At 37.7% G+C, this 24,099-nt stretch overlaps 1 protein-coding gene across 26 annotated transcripts in view; it reads left to right on the top strand.

Moving 5' to 3' along the window:
• The window catches only part of kif1b (kinesin family member 1B), a 77,893-nt gene that overhangs the window by 6,762 nt on the left and 47,032 nt on the right, over positions 1 to 24,099 (top strand). For all 26 annotated transcript variants that reach the window (XM_077219164.1, XM_077219161.1, XM_077219156.1 and 23 more), the window contains exons 3-7: positions 19,812 to 19,888; positions 20,070 to 20,249; positions 20,461 to 20,526; positions 21,134 to 21,312; positions 23,364 to 23,475. In XM_077219164.1, the coding sequence (XP_077075279.1) occupies positions 19,812 to 19,888; positions 20,070 to 20,249; positions 20,461 to 20,526; positions 21,134 to 21,312; positions 23,364 to 23,475 (614 nt within the window). The remainder of the gene's footprint in view (positions 1 to 19,811; positions 19,889 to 20,069; positions 20,250 to 20,460; positions 20,527 to 21,133; positions 21,313 to 23,363; positions 23,476 to 24,099) is intronic.

Here is a 24,099-nt window from a genome sequence, read left to right as displayed (position 1 = left end):
TGGAACGTTTGTTTACCTTGTACTATGGTGTGTTCCTATGAAGATGCTCTCTCCATTCAGATTGCAGCAGTTATAAAGTAAATCTGAAAGAGTTATACATGGTTATATATATATATATATTTTTTTTTTTTCTAACCCGATTTTGCTTCTCTTGCTTCACTTGACTCAGGGAAAGTTTTCAGTCCAGTGATCTAGTAAGTGAATTCATGAACAAAAAGGGTGCAAATAATTTAAAAAATGTGAATCTATTGACAGCCCTATATATATATATATATATATATATATATATATATATATATTCCCTTTTACTTTGACCATATTTACTTTCTTAATACACATCCTGGCATTTTTGCAGTTAAACAATTAATTACTATTCTTCTTATCACTGTATCTGCTGCAAAATGTCTGTTTCTAGAGGAATATGTGGGCTTTTGCTTGAGTAAAGTATAAATATCGTCTTTGGAAGTTAAATGTTGCTATTCATGCGGGGTTTTTTTAGTGTGTTGTATCTGAAAGAGGAGATATTAAGCATTGGGTTGTATGGAGATTAAACCTGTAAAACCTTTTTCTCTCACATCCCTCTTGAGAGATCTTGGTCTCTTGCACTGAATCTATTGTTATTTTGACCCTTTCCTTTTATGAAGGGAAAACTGTCGAGGGAATGAAAACTCATCTCTCTTTTCATCTTCAGCAGTGGTGTCGTTAACAAATATCAGCAAAGATTATTGAGTGGGGAGGGATAGTTCACCCAAAAATATTGGGCGATAATGAATAATACTTTGATTAAACACTGTTATGAAAATAAATGTTGAGAAATAAAAATAAATATGACATGAAATATGTCTATCGAAAAACATTACAACTCGTATCTGCAAGTTGTGAAAACCGCATTCTATAACCAAACTCACATTTTCAGGAATCTCAACCACTTTCTCTGAAAACCCGTGCTGTGTGAACGTAACCGGATTGGACAACTAATTGTCTGTCATGTAATGCAGTCTCAGAGAGATGCTCAGGGGTGCGTTTCCTGAAAGCATCGTTAGCCAACTATGGTCGCAAGTTCCGTCGATATCAGCATAGTTGAACGAGTCGGTGTTTCCCGAAACCATCGTTCCAACGAACATTGGCAAACAGCATCGCAAAGTTCTGTGGTTGAAACGACAGCTCTCGAGCTGTGGTTAGAAGCCTAGTTTCTAGATTGCATGACATGTTGACTTGATAAATCTGTATTTTGATCAGAATAAGCAAGCTGACATTCAATACAAACTGTGTATTTTATTTAGAATGCATACAAATTTTATTTACATCTTTGAGTTTGTCAAGATATTTAAAGTACCACTTTTGAAGACTGCGCTTGTGCGAACATGCTCTATTATATAAGAACGAGCCTATGATTGAATCTGGAAATAAAGCGAAATCACTGAGAAAAATGAGAAATAGTCCTCAGATGCCATGTCTTTAATTTATATCAAAACATCTAGCATTAATTCAATCTCAAACAGTTGCATTAAAATAAGTTATTACTCAATCACCTGCATGACGTCTAGGGCTGAACGATTATGGAAAATAATCTAATTGCGATTTTTTTTTTAACCAATATTGCAATTGCGATTTAATATGCGATTACTTTAAGTTCTTTACCTTCTGTATTAGTCGACAAAGACAAGCAATAAATCATTGTACAGTAGGGATGGGAATCTTTAGGCAGCTCATGATCCGATCTAATTTTTTTCTTATTAATTAATCTTAATAAGACTTAAATATGTATATAATTACATGTGTAAATATACATACTTTAAATATATATATATATATATATATATATATATATATAAACACATTTAATTAAACCAATTACATGTTAAGAATTTTAAATGGGCTATAAACTAATATAGCTTCAAAATATAAAAGCTAGTAAATAAAGAGGAAAAAAAACATTACAAGCAATAAACAAAGAGTGCTTTCAGTATTTAAAAGTAGGCTGTCTGAACGTTTTCCATTCAAGAGCTGGAGTGATTTCGCGTCAAAAGCATTTTGAGATGCAAGTACATTTAATCAATGAGTTGCTCACAGCCGCATGCACGAGCGCTCTTCACAAAGCGCGCGTATTTTAAAATGAAAGCAGCTTTCTCAGTGATTGTCATATTTTTAATATATAAGCCAACTGCATTATAAAAGACATAAATAATGCCTTTGTGGAGCATTTGTAAGGAAAATTCCGGCGGCGAAGACCGCGCACTGTCCTTGTAATGCGCTTAAACCCCGAACTTTATAAAAGCTTATTTTTCGGAAGGTTCGAGCGGTGTCGTGTGTGTGTGTGTGTGTGTGTGTGTGTGTGTGTGTGTGTGTGTGTGTGTGTGTGTGTGTGTGTGTGTGTGTGTGTGTGTGTGTGTGAGAGTGTGTGAGAGTGTGTGAGAGTGTGTGAGAGTGTGTGAGAGTGTGTGAGAGTGTGTGAGAGTGTGTGAGAGTGTGTGAGAGTGTGTGAGAGTGTGTGAGAGTGTGTGAGAGTGTGTGAGAGTGTGTGAGAGTGTGTGAGAGTGTGTGAGAGTGTGTGAGAGAGTGTGAGTGTGAGTGAGAGATTAGAAGCAAGCAGAATACGGTTGTTTGACCGTATTTGACAGACCTATGCGTAGCGTGCCAAGTTGATGCTTGATCTGCAGACTGCTTTTCTCTCGTGTGTCACGTGACCAGTATAATCTCAGCTTTTGCGGTTACAAAATCACCTTTCATCATATCTCGATATTATCGCAAATGCAATTAATCGTTCAGCCCTAATGACGTCAGAAACCAACGTGGTTGTGGTTGAACGACCACTTTGTGACAATACGGTCGGGTCTAGCTAGTTGATTTCTTCAACGATGCATCGTACTATGGTAGTGAAGCATCGAGTTTCGTCGTTGTACGGGAAACGCACCCCTGCACTGCACAAACTCGTTTCTTGTTTCAACATCATGTGTTGGAGGTTTTCGTGTGTTTTCGCTTTCGGTAAAAGACTGGCTGGAACAGCTCAGGTGGAGAACAGTGACTATGTGCGACTCAAATGCTCCATTATCCACCCAGATATAAAAACTGCTGTCGGTTCATGAAGTTTTGATGTATGAACTCGCTGCTGGATTGGAATCTTTTCGTGTCAAAAGTGATTAGACACTTCAGTTTTATGGACGTTGGCATCTTTGATATTGCTTTGGTCACTGGCGCTATGCTTGCTGATAGAGAATACAGGCTTGACTCCCATTGCACGTTCATACAGACAGTTATTCGAGACGCTACTGTGAGTTGCTGTGTAAGCATTTCGAGATTCACACCTGTAAGTAAATGTGGATGTCAATCACAAAAACTGACAGTGTGAACACTTAGAGGCTTGTGGATGGGATCATTTGACCAAAAAGTAACCAACCATAATGGTCTAGCAACCACATTAGCAACAGTACTAGCTACATACTTTGGAAATTCTGTTAGTAGCCTATATAAATGGTGTTCCTGCAGCTAATGCTACTCTGACCTCTTATTTTAGACTGTTTCATCTCTGCTAATGAGATGGTAGATGGAGTCATCCTGACAGCAGGCCCTTGGGGACCGCCATCAAAGACACAGGAGGGAAGAGTTGTCTGTAAAAGCTTTGCACACTGAAATTGAGAGACAGAAAAGCTTTTATTGATTGAGCGAGAGAGAGAGAGAGAAAGGTGAAGGGAATTCATAGATTGATGTGGTTCTGACACTTGGAAGGTCATATTGCTCTCGGGCTTTAAGTGCAGACAGAAACGATTGACCTGATTACGGATGTAATCCTGTGACCATACCTGAGGTCACCAGACTCCTGCATTAATCCCAGTGACCATTGCAGGTGCATGGGCGTAAACTCAAAATGCCACTTCTCACCTTGCAGATTATAGCTGCACCTGCCACTCAACCCGGTAGATGGATTTCTCAGTTATGAGAAATTTGGTGATTTCTAATTAAAATCCCAATTCAAGATGATCTACATTTTATTTTAAGATGTTGTCATAAATATTAAATGAGTGACATTTCAGATGTATGCTATCCTATTTTTTTGGCGGTGTCTTAGTTGTATAGATCTTGGTTGGAGAATTTTTTTATATGTGGATGTACTTTTTTAAATCTTTAAATCATTTTAAGTATATCATCTTTCCTCTAGGACTGTGTGATGATGTAAGGTAGGCCTGTTGCCATTATTACATAATTGCCCTTCTCAACCCTTCTAATCATCATAATTTGATATAACCGTGATTATTATATGCACTTTATATTACAATTATATATTGCCTTCCAAAATAAAGCTATTATGATCATGACAGCTCTATGCTCTAATCTAAGGTTTGATTTTGTAATGATTAAGTAGTTTAATCCAGGAATGTGGCTTCATTTTTTCTCTCTAGTACTTGGCAGTTCTGCTTTTTCTGTAATGCCTCATTTCTGCCCTTTCTTGTCAGCTGTTTTCCATTTAGCTTCCTTTTTTGGTTCCTTGCACTGTGATGCTTAAAAAAAAAAAGGTTAGATGTAGAACAGCTGTTGCAGACCATCACCGGTATACCTCAATCTTTTACCAGCCGTCAAGTTGCAGGCTGATGTCCTATTACATTTGTCTCCTTTATCACTCCCCATCTGTAACTCTTAAACACAGACTGTGTCTCAAACCTAGTGAGTTGTCTTGCTCTCTGTGTCTTATCTGAGCAGCTTGTCCATGTACAAAGAATTAAAATTTAACGTGTGTGTGTGTGTGTGTGTGTGTGTGTGTGTGTGTGTGTGTGTGTGTGTGTGTGTGTGTGTGTGTGTGTGTGTGTGTGTGTGTGTGTGTGTGTGTGTGTGTGTGTGTGTGTGTGTGTGTGTGTGTGTGTGTGTGTGATACTCTCAAGTTATTTTTCAACTGATGTAGGGCAATTCCATGCAAAGGTCATCTTTACCATGAAAAAATAAAGTTTTAACCAAAAGAACAAAACCCTTTTTAAGTTGTCCATTTAGGTCTGTATTGTAATATACTGTATTAATCTGCTTTAACAAAATTTTTAAGAAAATTGCCTTGTTTATCCACCAGATATGAGGTGAGCAACAATGCTTAAATTACATTTTCAACCAGCCATATTTCATGCTTTCAAAAAAAGGTATCAAAGACCCCCCTTTTTAAACTTTATTTGAACAGTAAGCATTTTGCAGAAAGATGGAGGCATGCCTGAGAAATAAATATACTAATTTGGTCATAACAGCACTGCCTGTTGGATTTATAAGGGCTATAATAAAGAGGTCTTGACGCTTCAGTGCACTGTCACGTCCATAACGTTTTAAAGGTTTAGTTTATTTAATATGACAATTATAAATGCAAATAACTTGAAACTTTATTTACAAAGCTAAATTATGTTTATGCTTATTAGGATAGACAATTCATCTCACTACTTTGCTCTGAACAACCATAATAATGCGTTACGGACGTGACCGTTATGGACGCTTCATATTAAATCATGCATATGACTATTGTGATCTGTTTCAAGACAGAAATGATTTTGGCCACTTCATTTCAAGTTTTGTTTTGTAGAAAGACTTTATTTAAAGTGAATTTCGTTTTGTATAAATTGTATCTTAATTTTAAATCAAAGTTTCATCAATAACATGGAGGTGCGATCACTTGCAACACGTAAACTTGAGCGCGTCTCATAACTGAACAGAAACTCGACGTATGCCTCTCAGAAATATAGCCTATCTATAGAAAGATTGCAAAGATCAAAACGAAAAGAAATAGGCAACTCTCTGGTTGTGTAATCTGTATGTGCTTTTTCCACCACCACGTCCCTTTAGAGGCTCGGTGCGATCACGCTGGCAAAATAATAATAATATTAATAGGCTAATAATATTGCGTGTCAATTATTTTGTCAAATCATTTTTATACGAAATAAAATGTGATGATTTTGACTCGCGACTGTGCATTAAAATCCATAAACTGGCCGAAAACCGTGCGATCATTTAGACACAAAAAACGTTGGCGTTACATGATTGCTAGTGACTCACATCTACGGACAATAATGTCCATCGGTTCACCTGACTGTGGAGGAAACCTTTTGAACTCCTATATGACAAACATTAATTGTAAATGTATTTTAATTTTGACTGTCTTCCGTAATAGTCTCTGCTTTAATGTTCCATCTATGTGTTTATAGTAGCCTATTCACATCCAAGTTGAGAGGCGTCCTGCAATTGCGCGAGGAACCTGATTGGTTTAGAATCATTTCAGACAGTCTTCTTAATGTGAAAACACAGCAATTATGCGTCAACAAAAGTGCCATGATGGTTTGATTGTTGATTTTCCAAACAGATTCTATGTATTTCAGACGCGTCACATCCATAACAGGGTTTTTGTCACATCCATAACGTTGGTTTTTCCTCATAATACACTTCATTAAAATATATATATTTTAAACATTGATATTTTTATGTTCAGCTAAGACCCCTTCATCATGTGGATAGCAATATTTATACATTGGATTTAAAAGTTCACAGACTTTAAAGGAAATCGAACAGTATACCAAAAACTCTGTCATTTTCCGTCACATCCATAACGCATGCATATTTTCCTTTTTTGGGGGTGCTTAAATATATTTTAGAAAAACATATTTTGCCTGTCAATTCCCCAGATTGGGTGCTCTGAGAATATGCATTTCCAATTTAAATATTGTAAGAAGTTTTTTTTTTCTGAGACATTTCACCTGTCATTATGAGTTCAAATGTCACATCCATAACGCTGGAATTACCCTGTACTGTGATGAACTGTTTCTGATTTACTCCAGGCCAAAAATAAAACCTTGCTAATAGCATAAGTTGGGGCTCTCTGACCAGCTGTAGAAATGAACAGGCTCATAAACACTTAAAGACCACAGCAGCATGTGAATATATGAAATATGAGTGATGATCCCAAGTCGCCCCACATTCATATTCATTTAAAACACTCATATAATTGTCATCACCGATTTACAGTTTCTCATAAACTCTTGTATTTTACATTGTACATTGTTTTGCGATATATTTACAAAGAGTTTGACATTAGCATGTTGCTATGCTAATGCTGCAATACTCTGATAAGCATAAAAAATATTGGGTATTTTAGATTAAACTAGCTAGCTATTAATCTACTGCTTGTTGCAGTGTATAGCCGTGGCCAAAAGTTTTGGTGGTGACTGGTGGCATAAATTTTGTGCTTTGCAAAGTTTGCTGCTTTAGTATTTTTGGATTATTTTTTCACATGTTTCTGTGGTATACTGGAAAACAATATGCATTTTCAAAAGGATTTTATTGACAAAAAAAATCCTTCATGTTGATCCTTCATAACCTCTTCAATTCGCTCTGGCATGCATCAGCATCTGGGCCAAATCCTGACTAATGTCGATCCATTCTTTCCTTATTAGTGTTAAGAGTTGGGGACTTATGCTTGTCGACTCGCCTTTTGAGGATTGATCACAGGTTCTCTACGGGATTAAGATCCAGGGAGTTGCCTGGCCATGGAACAAACATTTCAATTAAACACTCAAAGCCAGTTGATTCTTGCCTTGTGACATGGTGCTCCATCATGCTAGAAAATGCACAGATCATCACAGAATTGCTCCTGGATAATTGGGAGAAGTTGCTTTTGCCGGATGTTTTGATACCATTCTTTATCCATGGGACTGGATGAAAAGCAACCCCACACATGGATGGTCCGAGGGCTGTGCTGGTAAACTTGACAACCGCACCACCGCGGTGGCTGAGTAGCACCGGCGGTAGTCCGCCAAGTTTTTTGTATGTGAATGCTGTTTTACATGAATATTATGACACGAGTGAAGCACAAAGCTTTGTTTACAAAAGAAATAGTAGGTTAGCAATTAAGTGTTGCATCGCATCCATGGAAACATTTGGATTCAAGACGAATGAGAGTTGTGCGTGAGCCAATAAATTTAAGCTTTGTCGGCTTTGAATTCTAGTTTTAGATCTGGTCACCCGATTATATCAGCGAATTTAACAATATTCCATTAGTTGTTCCATATAGAAAGCTGGATGGTCTATTTTTAAACAAAACAATTAAAAAAGAAAAAAAAACAACTAGCTTACTCTCTGTTTATGTAGGCTAATGCGAAGATGATGAGTCAGCATCGTCAACTTAATCTTTGCAGCCGACACTGACATATAAAACACTAGTTTATTAATAAACAATTAAAATGTCTCCTTGCTATATTTGACACATTCATTATCATTACTTTTGCCTTTTCTTTGTGACCGCTGTTATTGGCAGCCTCACCCTCTGGTTACATGAACTCAACTGCATTAGCACTGAAATAATGGAGATTTTATTTGAGAGAATAATCGCACAACCTATTTGATATTCTATAATTAAATCAACTAATCGTATATTCAAAAATCGTGACTCATCCCTGCATGGAATCTCTTGTTTCTTTTTCCAAATCTTCACTCACGTCTCACCCATTTTCGAAGGGGATTATAAACGTTTCTTCCTTGGTTCGCTTTTAATTGGGCCTATTATATTTGTATGCTTTACTGTGGTAAAGTAGAAAAACATTGTAGGACAGACAGCCTACATTTTTACTTGCACGTCAAATTATTTTTAACACAGTGTGTGCTTGTTATTAGACATAAGGCACGTCAAAATTATTTGTAAACCGCGTTTCACACTTGCGGGTGTTTTTTTCTTTTTTTCTTCAGTTTCACTTTCTCTGGCAGCGCAAAATCAAACATAGCCTAAATGCCTTGCCCTTGTGGAAGATAAAATTCGCTCTACATAACTTTTACAACTAGTAGAAAACATGAAGATATCAGAAAAGAGATCGATGGTTTCTTTCCTGCTCGTGTCCCACATCCCTCTCAAAGCACAGAGCGGTAGACTATATGACGCATCTTTAAAAAAAAAAATAGATTTAACTTTATTATATTTAAGTTACCATTATTTATTATATTTAAGTTACCATTTTTTACTGATATTTATCTCAATGCTTTACAGGCTTTAGTATGTGGTTTCTTTGACGGAATTGCTCAAATAAACACCTTTTTTATTTTTATTTTTTTATTTAAACAACCCCCCAACCACTGTACCACCGCCGGTAGTTGGTCCATTACCACCACGGTGGTAAAAAACTGCCACTGTCGGATGCTTCACTGCTGGCACGACACAGGATTCATGTTCGCGTTCACCTTTTCTTCTCTGGACAATTGATTTTCCAGATGTCCCAAACAGTCAGAAGGAGCCTTCATCAGAGAAATTAACGTTTTACCATTTTTTGCTGTCCAATTCTTGTACTTCCTGCAAAATTTCAGTCTGTCCTTGATGTTTTTGCTCTAAAGCCTGGGACATACCAAGCTGCTGACGAAAGCTGACGAAAGCTGACTGTGTTGCTACTCGTCGGTAATCAAAAATCCAAAAATCTAAACACACCAAGAGGACTACTGACCACTGTCAACTAGCACCTGTGTTCTGTGCCTGCGTGTAAGAATATCAGTGTCTATATCAGCAGATATCAATAGGTATTTTCGTCGTTCAAAAAACGTAAACTGAAACTAGAAATGCAGATATACAAACCGTGAACAAGTCCGAGCTTGGTTACCATTTTGAATGTCAGTCATGCTGATCACTTTCTTAATTCCAGTCGGCTCATGCTGTTATGAAAATATTTACGCATTGGAATGCTCAGGCAAGATGACGTGAAATTATAACAGGCTGTGCTGTCTTGGCTTCTTTGCTCGCTTTCATCACTTTCACTTTGTGCACTGACGCTAAGCTGAACAGCCAATCAGAGTTCTCTCTCTCTCACTGCCGCCGATTCAACATGTTGAATCGGCCCGAAAAACCCAGATGGCATCCACGTAGAGCCAAACGACGCTCAAAAAAGCCCCGACACTGGCTGACTGTGTTGGTGTCATGGGTTTACTGATGATTTTAAACCGGGTCAGTTTTAGGGTTAGGGTTGGGGGCAGCTTTAGGATCTATGGGATTTTAGCAGAAACTATGGTTATCATGGTAAATTTGATAGATTTCATAAATCTTGCAGATGAACTTCTATGTAAATGCATTTTTCTTATAATCCAAAGATCTATTTACACAGGACATTTCCTTGTACAGGGAAGCCGGCTGTTTGCTGTGCCAGTCTGGTCTGTAATTACCCATATAGCCGGGTTGATCTGCTGGAGTGGTGCAGAATGAGATGAGCCGGGGGGCGGGTGGGAGATCCAGCCTTCGTCACGTGCACGAGAGTGTGAGAGAGCATCACAGGATCGTCCTTGGAGTTCTGGGATTTTTTTTCCTGCTATAAAGACATGGATGCATCGACAGCAACTGCAAAGCAGATGAAATTAGGCCAAAACAGTTCTCCATCCACTGTCACGTGACTGAGAGTCATGTTCATTCTAATCTGAAAAATGAAGACTACCCGGAAGTGCGAAAAACTGCAATACATCGAAAATCTGCTAGGGGCAGGTCCCAAAAGGGAGCAAATGTCCATAGACCCCCATGTTAAAATGTCCGTTTTCACAGCATAAATTCATGTTTTTACAGGTTGGTCCCATGGACTTTTATTGTATTTTTCGAAAGGTTCCGAGTGCCTGACAACTGTGAGGGGGGTGAATGTTTTTCTAACTCGTTAGTTTAGATCGTATTGAGATATAAATTGTATGACAAATAAGGGTGTGGTTAATTTTGATTGACAGCGTGATTGACAGCTGATAACGGGCTGCGCCGAGTGGAATTCCTGAAATTTGACGTCTCGGCCATGATCTGACACAACACATCATACCACCTCTGTATCCTTTCTGAACAAGATTTTCTAAGATGGCGCCGCCCATACCCCCCATAAACGGCCTCAAAACCATTCTTTAGAAAGTCTATGGGTGACGTCACAGATGCTTTGTCCATATTTTTTACAGTCTATGGTTTTCACCTCCTCCTTGGTGTTAACGTTTCTTGAGCACCAAAGCAGCATATTAGAATGATTTCAGGATTTCAGATCAAGTAACACTGAAGACTGGAGTAATGATGCTGAAAGTTCAGCTTTGACATCACTGGATAAATTACATTTTAAAATATCAAAACAGGAAAAAAAAGTATTTTAGTTGTAAATTAATAGTATTTAATAATATTGCTGTTTTTACTGTGTTTTTGATTAAATAAATGCAGTCTTGATGAGCATAAAATGCTTCTTTCAAAAACATTAAAAAATATTTCTGACCTCATAACATTTGTTTTTTGAAATAAATAGTAAAAACTATTAGTTGGAACCCTCTGCTTTTTTTTAATTTAGGTGTAATAATTTCCTCATAATAATGAATCATTATTGGTCATTAATAAAAAGAACAATAACCTTATCATCAGAGAACCGTGAACAGGCAAATGTTTTGTTACTTTTTTTTTTTTATATTCATTTAAAATTTCAGGGGGTAATTCTTGTAAATATTTTAGGTCAAAGGGGTTCGACTGACAAAACATTAGTTAATCCCTGCTCTAATACCTTTCTTTGTCTCTTTTGCTTTACCCATTATCTCACTTTCCTACTATCGTTCACTACCATCTCTCTCCGTCTCTCTCTCCAATGCTGGTTTCTGTCTTCGAATCCTAGTGAACTGGGAACTGAATGTGAGAGTGGCAGCAGATAGGGCTTTGTAGTTTGTAGTCCAGGCACGGCTAATCATGGTTACTAGTTTTATTCATTCTGTATTATTCATGGCAATGAAAAGCAGAATTTAGTTGAAAAACATTGAGTCTGTCCTGGCCGCCAGTCATTTGGCATGGTGTACCTGTGTTCTGGAGATGGAAGCTTGATCTGCCCTCACATCCCTGTAAAAATTGCGGTATCACATGCTTTGAATGCCCTTCAGCTAACCTTGAGTTTACAAAGAAATGGGTTTAATTAATCACTTTCCGCTGTTCCTTAGAATGGTGTTATTAATCATCTAGGATTAGGCATCTGGTCTCTTGGTAGCATTAGCCTAACTCATGGTACGAAGAGTGCTGACTCAAACTTGCTGTCTGTTGAATTCTACAGATCAAAAACCACTGCATCTAACAATGTTGTTGTCCAAATGCTGATGCTGTTTATAGTGGGGAGGATGGTGAACAGCTCTTTTAAAGTTCACTTCATTTTTCCGTAGGTCGTTGGTGGGAGGGGTTTAAGGATCTCTATTCATATCAGGCCAAAGTCATCATGGTGTTGGTGTAGACACAAAGAGACGAGCAAACCCAAAGCCCAATGAACAAAAACATGTGGGCTCAGAGTTAATCTGTTTCTGTCTTTGCTCCTTGTCTTTCTCTTGGCCTAAATATTGATCATTATTGTGCTATGAGTGGAATTCATGTTCTGAAATGAAGCAATCAAGAGGCTGTGCATGGCAATGATTTTACCATAGTCAGGGTCTTGTTAACTACAATGTGAGTGGTTATAACAATTTATACTAGTTAATTAACTTAGTTATTGCTTTTATGAAGAGGCAACAACAAAGGACATACATTTTCAATAATGTAATTTATAATAATAATTAATGTACCAGTAATAATAATTTATTAAAATATTTTTAATATAAAATTATTAATAGGTTAATTTTTATTTATTGAATAATTTATTTAACTATTATTTAACTATTTTTGGGCCATTCAAGAATGTTAAGTTAATGTTCTTCCTATTAGCAGTAGTGATAATAATAAAAAATACTAATTAATTAAATTATTTATATATATTTAAGTAAATGTTTATATAACAATATTGTCGAGCCATTCAAGAAGATGAGGTACTATCAAACTCTGCAGTCTTTATCCGTCAGCCTATGTTTAGCTGGGTGATCTGTAAAATGAGTTCAGCTTCCTGGACTTTCCCGTTTCCACTGGCGTGGTGATTTTATAAGGAGTGGAACGTGTCCGCTGGTCCTGACCGAAACTGAAGAGCTGTCATACTCTCTCTCTGGTCCTGCACTCACTAACACTGAAAAATAATATGCTGCTCTGAACCTGATGCGGTTTTCTCTGGTGTACAGTATGTTTGTGTATGCTTGTAAGCACATTATCGTCACGCTGTATGTACGGTGCTGACATGAACTTGGCTGTGCTTCTGTGATTTGCAAACTATTCTTATATCCACCATACACAATCTACTGGATGCAAGAAATTCTGCATTATCAACTTTCAACTTACCTTCTTTATCGCTGGTATGTTCTCGCCACATACACTTACGTATATAGGCTATACGTTTGCGTTTGTGTACATACTGTAGCACGTGTCCCATGACAATTTGCTGAGTGTAGTGTGTCAGGAAGGTCTGAGTTCAGAAATCTGCCCATTCCTTCCTTTCGCTGAGGTGCTGTCAGTATGTGAGGCAGCACTTGCCATCTGGTGCTACAGAAATAGACAGGGCACTCCGGATGACATCTTGGCAGCTGGGCAGAGCTTCACTTTTCTAGTGATTTCTATCTCGCATCTCCCTTATTTCACTTCTATCCAGTGCTGGAGATAATAGTCTCGTGCAGCCCTCTCATTCAGTCCTCACCGAACCACCTCTTTCCTGTTTGCTTTAATCAAACATGATGGAATCTCATAAATCAAACATTTCGAGTCAAGAAAAGCAGTCCTGTTAAATCGGATAGTTTTTACAGGCACAAATAACTTTTTTTATTCTCACCTGTCACCAAGGCTGCAGTTATTTGATAAATAAATAAATAAATAGTAATATTGTGAAATGTTTGTACAATTTTAAATGTTATTTATTTCTGTTATGGCAAAGCTAAATTTACAGCTTCATTACTCCAGTCTTTAGTGTCACATGATCCTTTAGAAATCATTGTAATATGCTGATTTGATGCTCAAGAAATATATCTTATTAATGCTGAAAACAGATGTGCTGTTTAGTATTTTTGTAGAAAATGTGATACAATTTGATATAAAATAACTGTTAATACTTGTTGTAGCATGGTGTATATAGAATCATACCATCCAGCTCCATACTCACCTTCTCTACCTAAAAAAATGGAAACTGTCTTTTTCAAGAGTCGTTTTCATTGTTGTAGGTCTCTGAATAAGTTCATAGGCCTCTATAAAGTCATAACAGATGACCTCATGTTTTGTACAGGGCCTGGCATTCTCTGGCAGCGGTGTTTGAGCTCAGTATTGTTCTTCAGCCTTCCTGTTTTCATTCTCTTTCAGTAGCCGACATGAAAACTGCGTGGACGGCATGCTGAGGCTTCACTGAGACTTCTCAAAAGCAGTAACTGAGTCCAACACTGCTCAGAAACAAGAGGATGAGCTTAATGCTCTTTCTGTATCCTGAAATGCCAGATCAGATATTGTTGTGATGTCAAACAGCCGTACGATGTTTATGAGGAACTTGCAGTGATAGGAGGAAGTCACACTTTTTTGTGCACCACAACATCTCTGCACTGGTGTACTCCATTGCTCAGTGCAATATTGCATTGATATACTAATACTCTGTTCTCGTATTGTTTCGAAAGAGTCATTGGTTTAACATTCGAATCCAGATGCTGTAGTAAATAATAACAGTATCACTTTGCTAGTAATGGTGAAAAGAGAAGAGTGACAAACTCCTCAAGGGTTTGTGGGCACAGCCCGTGTGGTTCAAGCTGCTGAACACCCTTGGCATTTGCTAGTTTCATGATGATTTGTGGTTGCTTTTGATCTTCAGCACCTGTGAGAAGAAAGTGGAGCCTGTGTTTTGCTCTCTACTGCCTCAACAGGCAGATGTGTGTTCAGTTCATAGATCTTTCCAGATTGGAACACACACTATCCAGTTTAAGCTTTCCTCTTTAGGATATAGCAGTGTATAGTAGATCTGTGTTGGCAGATGCCTTTCTGGGAGTAAATCTTGGCAGGTGGATATTTGTTTTGCTATCGTTATGTTGGTTTTGGGTATTTTCTGTTGTGCACTGTACAACAAAAAATGGCTAATTGTAAAAACATGGCAATGGATTTTTTAAATCCAATGGTTAATCAATAGTACAGAAAGTGTTCTGACTGGAACCAAAAGTTTTCTGTAAGCAGCTAAAATTTACTTTCCTCTGCAACTTGTGGTACTCCTGAGGATATATGTTTAATGCCTGTGTTTTTGTTTGTTTTATAATAATACCTTTTAAAACCACTGCAGGCTGTTAGCGGTGGATATTGGGATATTGATTTGCCTCTGGACTAAAGAGCAAAGTCTCATGGGGTCCGGAGCAAGAGACACATATTCCACCGCATTAGGCCGGGCATGCCTGCGATTCTCAGGTCATCTCACACACTCTGAAATAAGCCCAGGTTTATCATCACAGCCTGAAAGTTGATACGCTTTGAGCAGAGCAGACAGATGGGTTTTTCATTCTTTCTCGAAGCTTTTACTGTGCACATGCAGGTCAGCTGGTGTAGTCTGCTAACTCATTTAAAATCCCTCCTGCTTGAGTTTCCTACAGTGATGAAAGCCAGTAGTCTTCTTCGTGCATCTGTACCCAGACTTCCTAGCAGGAAGACCAACATGTGTGTGAAGTTTTTGTGTTATTGCTGTGCCAACTTCATTCACCCCTGAGTTGGTTTGTCAATTGGCTGCAGAAATTGAGCATTTGCATAATTGTTTCTCTCTGGAATATCCTGCCGAACCAGTGTTGTATTTGTGTGTGCAAGTGAGTTAAACGTCCAATCAGACTTCGTTTTTGATGATCACCTGACATTAAGCTGGTCTCAGCTGAAGAGGACTGGGGATTGGGGTCAGGACATTGTTTGGGAGGAGTGAATAGCACGTTTAGTTTTGTATTTGCATAATGACCGGCTCTCCGTTGGCTGATGGTTTGTGGTCTGCTCAAGTGTTTTATCTAAACATGATTGTGTGAGTTGAGAGGCTGTTTTGAGAGGTTCACTCAGTTCAGCCACCTCAGTTGCAATTAGCCTCATGCTAGCTTCAAACTATCATTCACAGACAGCTTTGAGGAGATGGGCCCGGCTAGCTAGCTACACTACCCTTGGCCAGTGAATGCTGTTCATTTTCATATTTGAAGATTTCGAGTTTTTTTATTTTGAGTTAAAAAATAATTCTAACTTTTAAGGTAGTATGGTATACCCTATTCAACAGTAGGAGACATTTTGAATATATTATACTGAATCCCTGATATAAACAAGAAGATTGTCAGCAATAAAATGTAATAAAATGTTCACTCTGACAGCTCTATTCCAGGGCACACTTACAGGGAGGCAATTCATGAAGATAATCATGAAGATTATTATTTTATTTTATAGTATTTTTTTTAAAATCAAATATTAAGTCAATAATCCAGTTTTGACTTTAAAACTTAAACATACACATTTTAAATATGGCCGCATAAACCAGAAGTTGCGACCAAATTTACTTTTACAGATTGAAACTATTAAATATAGGTCAGGGCTGTTTTTCCAAGTCATCAGAGGAGGAATGCCATTCCAGAAGGGAAGAACATTCTCATATTTTGGCTGAAGACTATGAAGACAGACAATTTTTTTTCTTCTGGATTTACCTGCACAAACTAATTGTTCACCATAAGACTAAAATGTGCACTAACAAACTAAGTGTGGTCAAATTGGTTTCATCTTTTGAAATTTTATTCTATTCTTTATTCTTTATTCTTTTTAGTCCATTTTACTCTTACTATACTACTATACTATTAGTAAGTATAGGATTGGTATTAGTTATTGTGTGCATAAATAAAATTTTTTTGCATGTATATAGCATACACTATGTATGTGTTTTTTTAAAACAGTTTGCTCAGTTCACTGTTCATATATATTGAATATTCTCAGGCCTAATGTCTGGCTTAATGTCTAATTTACAAATTCTAATGCTTTCTTTTGAAGCCTTTTACATGTTCAGCCAGATTTAAGGGATTTTCAAACATGAATATGTGAATTTTTAACAGTGTAATGGCATTACAATTGTCACTTATTTTGTGACACGTCTTTGAGGGAGACGGCACACGTCTTTGAGGGGGAGGTACAAAATTAAATTGTATAACGCAGATGATGATTCTGTATCCCACTGTTCAGTGTGGTGGTCGTCATGGTAACAGGCCTTAACTTTTGCTATGGCTTGCGTGAGCAGTGTTGACGTAGGAGACATGAATGGCAAGAGATAATTTGAACTCTTTGTGTTTTCATTTCCCATCTAAATTTTAGGGTCTTAAATACATAACAGGAAGTGCTTATATAGACTTTGAATGTAAAATCCTTTCTCATTTATGCTTTCAATTGAAAATATCAGAATGAAACCTGTCTGTGTCACAAAACATAGTAGAGGCGCTAGAATGATACAAACAGGTGTGAGTGACCCACACATGTGCATATGTGAGCAAGGCCAGGCTTGCTGGTTTTCCATCTGTCTTTCGGGCCCTGTGCTGATCTTCCCATCTCATCAGTGTTCTGATATGACGGGTGAACAGCACAGTGCATGATGGGAGAGGCATTTATAGTCCCTCTGTGTGTTTTGTTCCAGGAAAGAAGTGCAGAAAGAATGTGGTGATGTAAATCCCTGTGTGTCCACTGCTCCAGTTTCCAGTTGGCCCTTAGATCAGAAGTGTAATCGCTCTTTATTTAGCCTCTCTTTCTTCTGAATGACACAGACCTGTCCTCAACATTTCGAACCATGCGAAGATGCAGGGCATGAGAAAAGGAGCAACCTGGGAACGTATCAGTTATCTTTCCGAAGAGGCACACAACTAACCAGCTTTCTGAGAAAGATGCCTTCATGAAAACTCTTGAGACCAGGATGGTCCTGTGGATTTGTCCTCCCCTTTTGCTTTTTGACAATATTTCATATACCAAGATTTATATATTTTTTCTAAGATGGATTAAAGATTCGAATTAGAGTTTTGTTGAAGCTGATTCAGCTGATTGCTGAAGTGGGAGCAATTCGACACGCAGCATTGTTGCGTTTGGATGACCAGAGTTTGAATCCCGGCTCATGGTCCAATCCCTTTCCTTCTCTCTCTCTCTCCCACTTTGCCTCCTGTCCACACTCTCTACTGTCCTATCTGAATAAAGGCAAAATCAAAAATGAATCGGTATTCTAAAATTGACTTTTATTTTTATTTATTTGCATTGTTTTATTTTTTAAACCTATATTTTGACCAAACAAATAAATTCAAATAGTTCATTGCAAGAAATATAATATGTCAAAAGTGTTTGTATAACTGAGTGCTGCGGAAGCAGAGATGGTCTGATTGAAGTGGCTTTGGAAGAACCCTCCAGAGGCGAAATTCAGCTATGGCGTTTCGTTTCCAACACACGCTGTAAGTGGTAGACCAATCACAACAGATGGGCCAACTGACCAATCAGAGCAGAGGAAGCTCTCGGAATGGAGGAGTTTAGAGAGAGGGCACTTTAATCAAATGCCTAATCTGGCAGTATGTGATCTCGGACACAGCTAAGGATTGACACGTTATTGTGGTGATATTAAGATACTCACCAGCAAAATCATTACAGATAGTGCTGTATATTGAATATTCATTATTATACACTTTCTAGTCTAGTTTTCAACTGACATCTTGCAGAGAGAAGAGGTTCAGTACTCAGCCCTCCCCTCTCATTTCCACTGAATAATAGATGAAGACTGGGAGATTAGCCAGTGTCCCATTGGTGCTGCTGGTGATTTACTCATTGCAGGGGGCTCAAACATCCTCATCTGCTGAGAACCTTGTGCTTAATTAGACCATTGACTTTTATGTATAATCTGCACCTCTTTCCCTTCTCTCTTCTATCCATGCACACTTTGAAGTGGAAAAAACACCACATTTCTCTATTTCTGGGCTGATCCGTCACTTTTGTTACAGCGGGAGGTTGTAATGTTGTTGTTTGGATTGTTGCTATGACAGCAGCATATGCATCCCATTTGTCAGCCACCCTTTTTTTTCCGACCACCTAGCCAACTGACCTCGCCACCCTGCGCTCTGCTGGTGGAATGTGTTTGTCTGGATCGAATCAAGGCTTGAACTCGCTCTGGTGGCCGTGCCGGGTTCTTCGAGTCAGTCGAGGGGACTGCAGCAGCTGGCTTTCTGATACCTATAAATATCCTACAGTAGATTCCTGTGGCCCTGCAGACTTTTGAGCTCCTCACTCCCAGGCTTAGCGTTCTGATAGTGTGGAGTTGTTGAGATGAGGGTCTGGCTGAATATTTGGGACACGCCAAATACCAAACGAGCCTGTAGATTCCTGTTTATTAAGACTGCAAGGATATGTAGCAACCTGCTGAGAGCGAATGGATAGTATGTGAGATATCTGTCAAAGAAAACAGCAAAAGTTCAATTGTATTTCAACTGTGAGAAATGGGAAGAATTGTGGGTAGCCACATGCAACAGGTGGACCTGCTGATCCAACACAAAGACATTTTTGAGTCATCGTTTTTTTACACAGGCCCCGCTGGATTGAATGTGTCCTCTCTCAATTGTTGAAAACAAAAATACCTCCCAAACACATGGTTTACAGTGGTTGTGGTGGAGATTTTAATTGTTTACAGTTATGTTTTCTGTGAATTGAGTACTAATTTTTATATTCAGTCAATAAATCTCTCTCATGCAAAAATTATTCAATTCAACATTTTTATTTTAATGAGTTATACATTCATTCAAATTTCTACATTACAAATGATATTATCCCCATAATTAAAATAAATGAAAAGTATATCAGACAGCCATCTTGTCACCTTTCACTCTAGATATTGGTGTCATTATTGGGTATTGAAACAACCCATATTGGTCAACCACTAGGTGTGTTGTGTAAAAAACTGAATACTGATATATATAATATACATATATACACTGAATTTTCCTGTCTTTTCCAGCTATTTTGAACCCCAAGAACCCAAAGGAGGGACCCAAATCCTTCAGCTTTGACTACTCGTACTGGTCTCACACCTCGGTAAGTGTCATTTTTGTCTCTCTTTCTCCTTTTTTCCTTTTCCTGCTCTTTTTGCTTTTTCTGCTGAGCTGCCTCAGTGGACAATAAAATGTGCATGTGGTCAAATTTACAGCTGTAATTAATCATCCTCCAAAAAAGTCTGTATTAGTCTTTTGTTCCCTTTTCTTCATTTCTGTGCTAGCCGGACGACCCCAGCTTTGCGTCACAGAGCCTTGTGTACAATGACATCGGAAAAGAGATGTTGCAGCATGCTTTTGAGGGCTATAACGTCTGCATTTTCGCCTACGGCCAGACCGGAGCTGGCAAGTCCTACACCATGATGGGAAAGCAAGAGGAAGGACAGGAAGGCATTATTCCTCTGGTACGCATGTAATATCACAGCATATGTATCACCTTAATGGATCCAGATTAAAAGACATCAGCAGCGACTGAGATGTTTCTGATCCCAAAGCAGACATTGCCAGAAGACATTAAGGCATTAGCTCTCCATCTAGCACGTCCAGCAGTTATTTGTGCTCTGTATCGATCGCTCTCTCTTTCCTCCCTAATGTGCTCTTTTGTCCCCCTTCCAGCTTTGTGAAGATCTATTTGAGAAAATCAATGACAATAACAATGAGGAGATCTCGTACTCGGTGGAGGTGAGCAGCAGACACACCATGACTCCTTAGTCCAATCCTGTGACTCACTTCACATGCTCTCCTTAATCTGTTGAAATTTTTTTTTAGCTGTGTTACCTAAAAGCATTAAGCTCAATAGAGGGGGGTGATGGGTTTGACCAGAGCCCACTCAAGTATTCAATAACTGAGAGTAAAACATGTTCAGCTACAAACAAATTGGCAGTGGTATTAAATATGCTGTAAATATTCGCTGTGATGCTATTTAATTTTGGTATGATTTATAATTGGTTGCAAAGATATACTGAATACAATTGAATGCGTCCTGATCTGAAATAGATTGTTAATCTGGGTTTGGTGGATATGCATATATAACATTATAAATGTCTTTACTCACTTTTGATCAACTTAATGTGTTCTGTCCTTGCTGAATAAAAGTATTGATTTCGTTAAAAAAAATATTACTGACTTTAAACTTTTGTACGATAGAGTATCTTTTGACTTTGCAAAATTCCACACATTGCCTTGAAAAAAATCCAAAAAACTTACCGAGTAGATTAATACAGAAATATATATATATTCTTTTATCTCTTGTTGTATTTTCTATCTAATTGTTATATGCTTATTGTAGGTGGCTTATATGGAGATATACTGTGAGCGAGTGAGGGACCTGTTAAACCCTAAGAACAAAGGGAATCTACGTGTGAGGGAACATCCTCTACTTGGGCCTTATGTGGAAGACCTCTCGAAACTTGCCGTCACCTCTTACACAGACATAGCTGACCTCATGGATGCTGGTAACAAAGCTAGGTGAGAGAAAAATCCTATATGTTGTTAACTCATATAAATCGCTATTTTGTGTAGACAATGTAGAACATTTCAAATCAGGTACTTATACGGTTATTTTTCATTTTGGATGCTGATTTTGAAGGATAGGGGTTGGACTTTTTCATTTTGGATTCTGATTTTGAAGGATAGGGGTTGGACTTTTTCATTTTGGATTCTGATTTTGAAGGCTAGAGGTTGGACTTTTTGTCAAGGGGGAAATGGGAAAACAGTTGTTGTAATGTTTCCTCCAGTGATACTCTGACTGACAGTCATGTGTAAATGTGTCTCTTGGGAAGGAGTAACACGTTTATAATCCTCCCATGCTGATTACCAAGGTTTTTTTGTGAATAATGTGTCATGTAAAGCCTGTTTCCCATGAGAGCATCCCACCCTGTACTATATTCGGCACATTAGATGTGCTGATGTCTAATTCCTGCACTTACTAGCACTTTCCAGGATTATGCTCTTACACTCTGGTGATAAGCATACAGAGCTGTAAATGAACTTCCGAAGTAGGGAACTTCCACCTTCTTCAGGCCAAAGACAAAGAGACAAAGCCTTGCCTATAATAGAATGCAGATTAGGGGTTGAACGACTTCAGATTTTCTAATATTAACATTTATGTGATTTAAAGTTGAGATGATGTCGATTAATCGCTGATGATGTCAATGATGAACAGATGCAGGTTGCCTTGTGCACAGCTGTGGCATATGACACAGCGCTGCCCACAAGGCTATTGCTCCTACATAAAAAGCTTTTTATCAGTTCTTTTGTGTTTGTGTTGTTATTTCTCAGATTTCTGCTCGTTCTAAATCAGATACAGATAAAGTTACACAGTAAAGATCACATATGAATTCATTATTGAGAGAGAGATTGCATGGGAATTAATTCTACCTGGCAGCGTTTCTCTACTAATAGTGAAGCTGTGGGTTTTAGTTACTAAGAAATGTATGCTAGAAGTTAGAGCTTTTCATATTCTAAGTTATTTTATTGATCAATCAAAGAACAGTGCTGACAATACATTTCTGTGTTACTGAATGATTCTGTGCGCACAGAATCTGTGCAGGATGTGCGAGCTAATCTCTGTATGCATTACAATGTAGCAGCGCATTATTTTACAACGGATGTTTAAAACGTGCATTCACCAGATCAATTTTGAGCATCCAGATGGTATAAACATATCTTGTGGAGCGCTGTCACAGTATGCATTTATTTGACATTTTAACTGTTGGAAACGGAGCGTAAAGTGCACTTCAAAGATTTCTTATCCTGTTGCGCCCTTTATAGGCCATGATCAGCGAATAGTCGACGTCAAGCTTAAAACATCATGGCAGAAAATGAATGTACTATATTTCAATTGTACTTTTAATGTGGGAGGGACAATGGAAGATAGCCTTTTAACTTTATAATGATTTTTATTGTATTTTTGGAAGTGCAAATTTTGTTTGTTTTCTTTGATATCAGGGTTCAACTTTATTATTGTATTTTTGTAAAAAAAATTGAATAATACATTACTAAATAATAATAATAATAATACAATTTTAGGGATCCAATTAAAAAAAATATTATTCTTTATTATTTTTTATACTTGACATTTATTATCTCAAATGTCTTTTTATTAAAACATAGGATTTAACATACAGTTCACTTGTACATTCTGGGATAGTTTTTTTTTTTTTTTTTTTGAACTTATTCAAAAGAAAAATAAAGAATCGAACTTTACTTTTATTAATTTAATTAAAATTTTTCCCCACAAAATTACTTTGGGTTCAGGGTTTACTCTAGTTTTAATATGATAATAAGGTAAAGAAATGTACGATTCGATAGACCATGGCACCATAAATGCTAAAATTCACCTGGGAAAAGTCAGTTACTAATAAATTGATTGGGAAAACACCATAACATTATTTAATATCCATTAATACACATTTCTGATGTAGTTTTACTATTTGTTTCACTCTAATATATATTTTATACTTCTATTTATTATGCATATTTAGTATGTGGCACTAATTTTGACCCTGTGTCCTCAGAACTGTTGCCGCCACAAACATGAACGAGACGAGCAGCCGGTCTCACGCCGTCTTCACTATCGTTTTCACCCAGAGGAAGTATGACGGCGAGACAGACCTGTCCACAGAAAAGGTTGGATACTTTACACCCATTCACAGCCATTATGACATTTCACAGAGCTCAGAATAGTCCTGCAATACAAAGTCAGCAAATCCTGAACCAAGCAGAAAGGAAAACTGAGAGAAAGAGACCCGTCCCACTCGTCCTGTTTGTGGGGCTCATTGTGTAATTGCTGCAGACACAAAGACAGCTCTATGGGGTCCACGGACACAATAGCTATTGTACAGAGCTACTACATTAGATTCACTACACAGGTCTCACCCCAGCCCTCGCTCTAATATTACTCATCCAGTTTGGCAGAGGCACCGTTGGCCCCAACTCAAGCACAACAAAAAGATAACCCAAGCATTCTTTAGCAAAATTAGTATAAAATTTTGTAATCGTTGAAACCAATGTTTTTACTACAGTACCCGAAAACGATTGGATGATTGAACTGTTTACCAATGATAAAAGGAACACATGATTTACAAATGCTTTCTGAATCAGTTTGATTTGAATCATCAGATTGATTCATTTGGACGTCGCTTTATCAGAAATATGTATAAACTTCTATTCCTAATAGACAAAAATATTTGGAAAGCATGAAAAAATTTACTCCCACATACATAGTATGCCAGACTGAAGAAATTGCCTTTG

This window comes from Siphateles boraxobius, unplaced genomic scaffold (genome assembly GCF_051911475.1).
Source record: "Siphateles boraxobius isolate OS27281-9 unplaced genomic scaffold, OSU_SipBor_1 77, whole genome shotgun sequence".
In the NCBI taxonomy this organism is placed as follows: Eukaryota; Metazoa; Chordata; class Actinopteri; order Cypriniformes; family Leuciscidae; genus Siphateles; species Siphateles boraxobius.
Note: the sequence above shows the minus strand (reverse complement) of the source record. Positions and strands in the feature narration are given on the sequence as shown.